Source organism: Eurypyga helias, unplaced genomic scaffold (genome assembly GCF_000690775.1).
Source record: "Eurypyga helias isolate BGI_N326 unplaced genomic scaffold, ASM69077v1 scaffold6350, whole genome shotgun sequence".
Lineage (NCBI taxonomy): Eukaryota > Metazoa > Chordata > Aves > Eurypygiformes > Eurypygidae > Eurypyga > Eurypyga helias.
In genome coordinates, this window is record NW_010224976.1 from 16,276 (window position 1) to 24,083 (window position 7,808).

General features: G+C 45.8%; 1 protein-coding gene across 1 annotated transcript in view; it reads left to right on the forward strand.

Moving 5' to 3' along the window:
- LOC104506490 (obscurin-like) overlaps positions 1–7,808 on the forward strand; it is a gene marked incomplete at both ends in the record, with an annotated part of 42,928 nt that overhangs the window by 15,946 nt on the left and 19,174 nt on the right. The window contains 5 exons of the mRNA XM_010147460.1: positions 1,902–2,165; positions 2,744–3,010; positions 3,385–3,648; positions 4,561–4,827; positions 5,881–6,147. Of these exons, the coding sequence (XP_010145762.1) occupies positions 1,902–2,165; positions 2,744–3,010; positions 3,385–3,648; positions 4,561–4,827; positions 5,881–6,147 (1,329 nt within the window). The remainder of the gene's footprint in view (positions 1–1,901; positions 2,166–2,743; positions 3,011–3,384; positions 3,649–4,560; positions 4,828–5,880; positions 6,148–7,808) is intronic.

A 7,808-nucleotide genomic window follows, 5' to 3' on the forward strand; every position in this document is an offset into this window, starting at 1 on the left:
TGGACGCAGTACTCCAGGTGGGGTCTCACCAGAGCAGAGTAGAGGGGCAGAATCCCCTCCCTCGACCTGCTGGCCACACTTCTCTGGATACAGCCCAGGATACGCTTGGCCTTCTGGGCTGCTAGCGCACACAGCCGGCTCATGTTCAGCTTTTCATTCCCAAGTCCTTCTCCTCGGAGCTGCTCTCTATCCACTCTCCACCCAGCCTGTCCTTGTGCTTGGGATTGCCCCAACCCAGGTGCAGGACCTTGCCCTTGGCCTTGTTGAACTCCATGAGGTTGGCACAGGCCCACCTCTCCAGCCTGTCCAGGTCCAGCCTGTCAAGGAAGGCATATAAGGACCTGGGTATGTTCCATTCATGTAACATCACACTATGTTTCTGGGACTTTAAATCTGTAACTTCTCACTAAGCCGAAAATAAGTAAGGGAAGAGGGTTAATTTTCTATACCCTACATGCCACAGTTCCTGACCCATCAGCTGTTTTATATGGCTGTGATTAAGACTGGAGTTAGAGATGGAGACCAGGAGCATTGGAGCACAAGAACATGAAAACACAAGTCCAGTCCCTGGCAAATTGCAGGTGGCCAACTGATTAATATTCAGACCCTCAAAGTCCCCACAACATCCTTGTTTGCCATCTGCACTCCCCAGTGTCCACAGACACACACAGTACCTTTAGTAGTATAACAAAAGCAGTACGTGCTGGAGCAGAAAGCAGGAGAGATACAGGGCATAAATACTCAGAGCCCTGCAGCAGTGGAGAATTCCTTAGGTGAGGATGCCCAGAGGACTGAAGGAATCCTTATTAAAGATGACAGAAACTTCCCCCATACTCCTAGGAACCCACAGTGAGATGGTAACATCTGGGGGAGAGACATCTTCCTGCCCCCAAGTAGAATCACTTTGATGCCAGAGCCAAGGGAGGGTCTGGGGCTGCTCTGCTCCTTTGGAAAAGGACTGGTTTTAGGAGATGATGGTTATCATGGGGCACTTTGTATACAGAAGGTGAAGAGGGCTTGTCCTAATCCCTGGTTCTGTGTTCTAGCTGTGCCTGTCCTTTTTAAACACGCCCTGGAGAACACGGAGATGGAAGAGGGGAAATCTGTCTCCTTGCGCTGCGAACTCACAAAGCCTGATGCCACCGTGGTGTGGAAGAAGGGAGAAGCCACGCTCCAGGCAAGTGCCAAATATGAAATGAAGCAGAAGGGGACAGTGGCAGAGCTGGTGATTCATAATGCAGAGCCAGAAGATGCGGGAAGATACACCTGTGACACTGGAGACCAGCAGACCACAGCCCAAGTCAAAGTCCATGGTAGGAATAAGACACCTGCTTGTGACCATTTCTTGTTGTTCTTGCCATGGTCCTGCTAGCTCCTGCGCACTTATAGCGAGCCCTCAGAAAAAACGGGAGCAGTAGACACATAAGGCAGCTCTGGCTGGGTCCCTCTTGTTCTCTGTTTTCTAGGACAGTAACTTCATGCTAAAACATAGCGATCAAATATGCCAGATAACAGGATTATCTTTTCTTGCCTCTGAAATAATTGCTGTGCTCTCGACAGAGGCGCTTGTCTGAGCTCTAAGCCGGAAGGTAAGAAGGGCATCAGCTACACATTTTGTTAGAGAATATGCAATTCTGCACTTCCTCAGCAAGTTTTTAATGTGTCTGTGACTGTCAGCGTTTGGGCAGCGGAAGGGGAATTACCTTGATGATCTAATTACTGGGAAATGATTGTTTTGGTTTTATTTCTTCCCAAACTCATGGTGTAAATACAAGTAGAGTCCTGGAAGTGCAGGTAGGTCAGAACTTACTAGCTGTGCCAGTTTTGGTTTTAAGTCCCGCGTGAGGTCACCAGTTGGTAACGATGCTCCTAAAGTAAAATGGGAACGCTTCACTCCTCAGCCGTCTCGGCCCTCATCAAAGAAGAGCTGAAGAGGGTGGAAGCCATGGAAGGTGGAACTGCCACCCTGCGATGCCAGCTGAGCAGAGAGGCCCCCGTGGAGTGGAGAAAGGGGCACACTCTCCTCCGGCCGAGTAACAAGTACAGAATGAGGCAGGAGGGCACGGTGGCTGAGCTGCTGATCCACGATCTGGACCCAAAGGATGCTGGAGACTATACGTGTGTCGTGGGGAACCAAAAAACCACAGCAGCCTTATCAGTGAATGGTAAAAAGTCAGAAATAACCCCTGACACTCTGGAACGTTTTTGTCTATCTTGTCCCTCCTGCTCCTTTCTCTATATTCCTTCACAAACACCTACTTTTATGTCCTGCTTCTACTTTTTTCATCCTTCCACTTTTTCGTGTTGCCACATCCCTCCTTTCCCCAGTCTCTACCCATGATCAGCTTTCATTACGCCCTGTGCTGTGTCTGTGTTGTGTTGGCTTCTCACCTTTCCTCAAGCGAAGGGTGCTGTCATGCGTGTGCGTTTTCCTGAATTACTATGGAGGCATAAGATTCCTTGGGATTTTCTGTTAAGGCGTGTTCATCGCCTTTAATGATGAGGGTGAGTTTGTCATTTGTATGCCTGATCCCAGTCGAGATCACACGTACTTTGATTCCCACGGAACAATTTACTAGAGATTTTTTTTCTACCAGCCACAAAAAAACCTCAGGATGTTTTTAAGGATAAGGGTGTTGGAGTAAGGATTAAGTTAGCCATGCAATAAATAACAATTCAGCCTCTGACCAGAGATCTGGGCAGGGCCTTGGGTTGCAACCCCTTTTCGTTCTGCATCTCTCAGCCCTGCCAATCCGTTTCAAAAAAGAGCTGAAGAACGAAGAAGCCACCGAGAGCGGGACGGCCACGCTGCAGTGCGAGCTGAGCCAGGCGGTGGGCTCGGTCGAGTGGAGGAAGGACGGGAAGGTGCTGATGCCAAACAGCAAATACAAAATGAGACGGGAAGGGCGTTTTGCCGAGCTGGTAATCCAAGACCTAGACTTGACGGATGCTGGGAGTTATACCTGTGTGTGTGGAGACCAGAAGACAACAGCTGCTTTGAGAGTGAATGGTAACCATTCTACCAGTGTTTCTTGTTAAGTCCCAAACTTGGCATGTTTGACAGCATTTGCTGGTCAGCCACAGCTTGGTCAGTGTGATTTCTTAGAGGTTTCGTGTTCCCAGATCTGTGGTGTCACCCTATTAGAGATGATTTCCTTCTGTGGTTATTTATTTGCTTTGAGAGCGCCTTACTATATTGTATATTGGCTTTTTCTAATTTATTTCTCTCTACTCTGGGAGGTTTTACCCCTCTCTCAACCATATCCACCTAGCAGTAGTGCAGTTTTGGTTAAATGCATCCACTGCAGCCCAGTAACTCACAGCAGAGTCCAGTTCATTTCGATCTAGCGCTGAGTCCTTCTCTGTTGGTATTGCATCCTTCAGCCTTGCCTGTCCTCTTCCAAGAAGAAATGATGAACAAGGAAGCTACAGAGGGGGAGGCAGTTACTTTGCACTGTAAACTGAGCAAATCAGCCCCGGTGGAGTGGAGAAAGGGGAATATGGTCCTCAAGCCAAGTGAAAAATACAAAATACAGCAGGAAGGTCCCTTTGCGGAGCTGATGATCCAGAATTTGGATTTGGCAGATGCTGGTGATTACAGCTGTGTGTGTGGAGACCAACAGACTACGGCTGCTTTGACAGTAAATGGTAAAAAGAAATTCTCAGCACGTGCCCCAAGTTGAACCTATGTAATTCCAAACTCTCTTCTGTCTCTTCTGTTTCATCTGATCCCTGTATCTATTCTCCCCCCTGCTGATTATTTTTCTATCCTGTTTTCCTTCTCTCTCCCTCTCCTTTCACCTGATGCCTTCTTGATGTGCTGCTTGTCTTCCTAGGTGCTATGTTCACGTGACGAGGAGTACAGGTCCCCAGCTCAACGCATCCTCCCTAGTCCAGTATAGCTGCTTGTTTAAAAGTTTCCCCATAGAGGCTGTCCTGAAAGTGGGAATAATATTTACTTTTTTTAGCTGTTACACTTGTTGCTTCTGAGAGGAACATGTTTTCATCCATGTATAATGCTACACGAGGACGATCTTCGTGAAAAATTGCCTTTTTATTCTGCTATTCCCAGCCCTTTTTTACCAATTTTGGCTTAACTCTTCCAAAGCATATACTTGATCTCTGCAGAAAGCTGACAGCATGTTTGTAACTGCTCTGTTTTAAGGGGCTCTGTTTATAAAAATACAGACAGTGCCATGAATCACTCTATTCTGTAGAACTGCTGTTTTTCTCAAAGGAAACAAAATGCTTTGGATCTCATTGAAATACAGCCTCTAGTTTCAGCCTTTTGGTTTTATGGTGTATAAAGCATAGATGGCTTGTCAACTAAGTTTGCAAAGACAGACTTGCTTTTAAAGCAAGTTTTAGAGTGTGAGGGCAAAAAATTAAAAGTCGGAGTGAAATCTCTTTTGAAGTGTCAGAGACTGGAACAAAATCCTGGAGTGTGAAGAAGGTCTTGTCTGCATTGACATGCAGGTTGAGGGAGATAAGGGAGTGAGTAGGTCATGGGTCAGGCTTTCCCAGCTTTGATGCCGTGTCCGTATTGCATTTACTCTGCAGTCCTGCCCGCTCTTTTCACCAAAGAGCTGACAGATGAAGAAGCCACAGAAGGTAGAAGCGTCGCTCTGCGCTGCGAGCTGAACAAGGCTGCGGCTAACGTGGAGTGGAAGAAAGGCTTCAAGACCCTCAAGTCAAGTGACAAGTATAAAATGAAACGCGAAGGTGTTGTTGCTGAGCTTATAATCCAAAATCTGGACACGGCGGACGCTGGGAATTATACCTGTGTGTGCGGAGACAAGCAGACTATGGCAGTTTTAACAGTACATGGTAAACCAAACAAAACAAGACTCATATTAAAAGTAACTATACTGTTTTCTCTGTTCCTTTGGACAGATACCTGGTTACCCTACCATTTCCTTCCTTCTACCAGGCCCTTATCCACAGCTCACTGATGCCAATAAACTGTTCCTGTTGGCATCGTTGCGGTCGGGGGCATGGCACAACGGGGTGTCAGTGTGCAAACTCAGAGAAATATGTCGGAAACCTGGATTGCCGCTATTGTTTTAATTAGGGTCCACCAGTTTGCTTTTCTCCTTGAAAGTTCCTTTCTTTGATTCCCCATTATGCTCAAACCCTGTAAAATGGGTTGCCTCAAAGGGACTGTGACTTTGGGATTTTAAGGTTTCCCAAAGGTTAGGTTATTTGCTGGAATCTTATTCCCATGCTTCGTTCCTGGGACAACGAGGTGCTTTTATACATGAGTCCTTGTCATTGCTTTTACATCCATGTAAAGCAAGCCCAAAGCTTCTATGGGATGACTGTTCCCAGGGAGAACTATGATTTTTACTGTAACTGACAGGTGAGAAAGGCTATGTCAGTTCAGGTGAAAATGCTTGTTTTCCCACCAGGTATTGAAATGAATAATTTCATTTCAAACTGACACTTAGAATGAAACCCCAGTGTTTCATTTTTTTACTGGACAAAGTCTTTTCATTTGTATGTGAGAACAGAGAAAACATCCTCCCGTTACAGTTTAAAACATCGTAAAAGGAAACCGATTTTTTCCAGAAATTTCAAATTAGCATTTATTCATTTTGCTTGAAATTTCCCAGGAAAACAAATGGGTTTTCTTTTGTCTGTAGTGAATTGTTACTCTTAGTACATGTAAAATATCTCTACGGGTTACTACAAGCACTGAATCCTTTCCTGGTGATGACATTTTTTTTTTTCCTCATTCTGATTCATGAAGACTATCGACAATCTATGTTCTTGTATTGCTAAATCAGTTCAAGATAAGAGGGAGAAGGAAAATTAAACATCGATGTTTAATCTCAACTCTCTGGAGCATTACATCTCACTGCTCGTATTGCTGTCCTTCAGCTTTGCCTGCATTTTTCAAAGAAGGATTGAAGAACAGAGAAGCTACAGATGGTGCAACAGCCACTCTGCACTGCGAGCTGAGCAAGGTCGGTGTCCCGGTGGAGTGGAAAAAAGGTGACAAGACACTCAAACCGAGTGATAAGTATAGGATGAGGCAAGAAGATACCGCTGCAGAGCTGTTGATCCGAGATCTGGAGGTAGAAGATACAGGAGAATATACCTGTGTGTGTGGAGATCAGAAGACTTCAGCTGTCTTGACAGTCCATGGTAAAAAAGCCGTTCTCCGTTACGATGGGGGTGTCAGGGGGAGAGCCCTTTTCTCGGAGAAGTCTCTTTCCCACTTGCTTTGTTGTTTTGATTCTGCAGCATTTTCTTTGTTGGCGGGCTGTGTTTCATCCCATCTCCCAGTGCCCGTCAGTGTGAACCTGGTGGCTTTGTAGCACAGTAAAGATGTGAGAATTTCTCATCTTAGTCTTCCCTTTTTAAAAGTGAAGTATGTAAGGCTGAAAGTGAGCAAACCTCCAGCAACAAGTTTGTTCTCGGAGGATTTGTCCTTGCATCCCACTGATGTCAGTGAATTTTGGTGCTTAACTTGAAGGAATGACCTTTAAATGCTGATCTTGGTTAATGAGAGGTTTTCCCATTCAGGAAGAAGGAATGACTGTCCTCCTCCTTTGTAGGACTGTGATAGATTCTGCTGAGGAAACAGTACTTTCAAAAAACCAAAAGCCCCAAACCATTATTCTGCAGGTTGATTGAGGGAGTAGCGAGACAGGTTTTTGTCCCTCTGTCTGCCATGGCGAACAGTGACCAGCTTTGGTTGCCTCTCCAACAGAGACAGCTTGTATATAGTTCCAATAGATGAAAGAATAGCTTTTTATTTGGAATATGTCTTAAGGATAAGATGCTTCTAAGGACAGGGGGAAAACTGTGGAGGCAAAACTCACTTCTCTCAGTTTTTCTCTGTGCTTTTACTACCTCTTCTTTCTCCCAGTTGGAGGTTCCTCCGCTCCTCTGGCCTGGTACTTTCTTCCCTCTACAAGTCAACTCCTTTTTACTTTGGTGACACAACACAAGGCAACTTGCTGAATGTTGCTAGAAAAAACTCTGTATTCCTGATATTAGAGCCATTGTGAATTTGAAAACTATGACTTAAAGGTGCACCTGAAGTTATATTACTTTATCTTTCTAGACCAGAAAAAAAATAACTGTGGTGTCAGGAAAGGTAGAGATCTCCATCTAGCAGTGCCATCATGTGGGGCAATGACTTTTAATCAAAAGTCAAGTATTTTTTTTTTCTGGACTAGAAAGATAAACTGTGGTGTCAGGAAAGGTAGAGGTCTCCATCTAGCAGTGCCATCATCTGAGTCAATGACTTTTAATCAAAAGTCAAGTCATTAATGTTCAAAATAGATCAACTCAGACTGTTAGGTGGAGAAGACTACTGGAATCAGCTGGGAAATGATGGCAATTATCCCTGTGAGATCCCGCAGTAGTTTTCTAATAGATGCTGTTTTCAAGACTTCAGTCAGTTTGCAGACAACACGGAGTTGGGTGGGAGTGTTGATCTGCCTGAGGACAGGAAGGCTCTTCAGAAGGATCTGGAGAGGCTGGATTGATGGGCTGAGAACAATTGTAGGAGGTTCAACAAGACCAAGGGCTGGGTCCTGCACTGGAGTCACAACAACCCCCTGCAATGCTCCAGGCTTGGGGACGAGGGGCTGGAAAGCTGGGCGGGGAAAAGGATCGGGGGGTGTTGGTCAACAGCAGCTGAATGTGAGCCAGCAGTGTGCCCAGGTGGCCAAGGTCAGCTGCATCCTGCCCAGCATCAGGAACACTGGAACAGGTTGCCCAGAGAAGCTGTGGATGCCCCATCCCTGGAAGTGTTCAAGGCCAGGCTGGATGAGGCTTGGAGCAGCCTGGTCTAG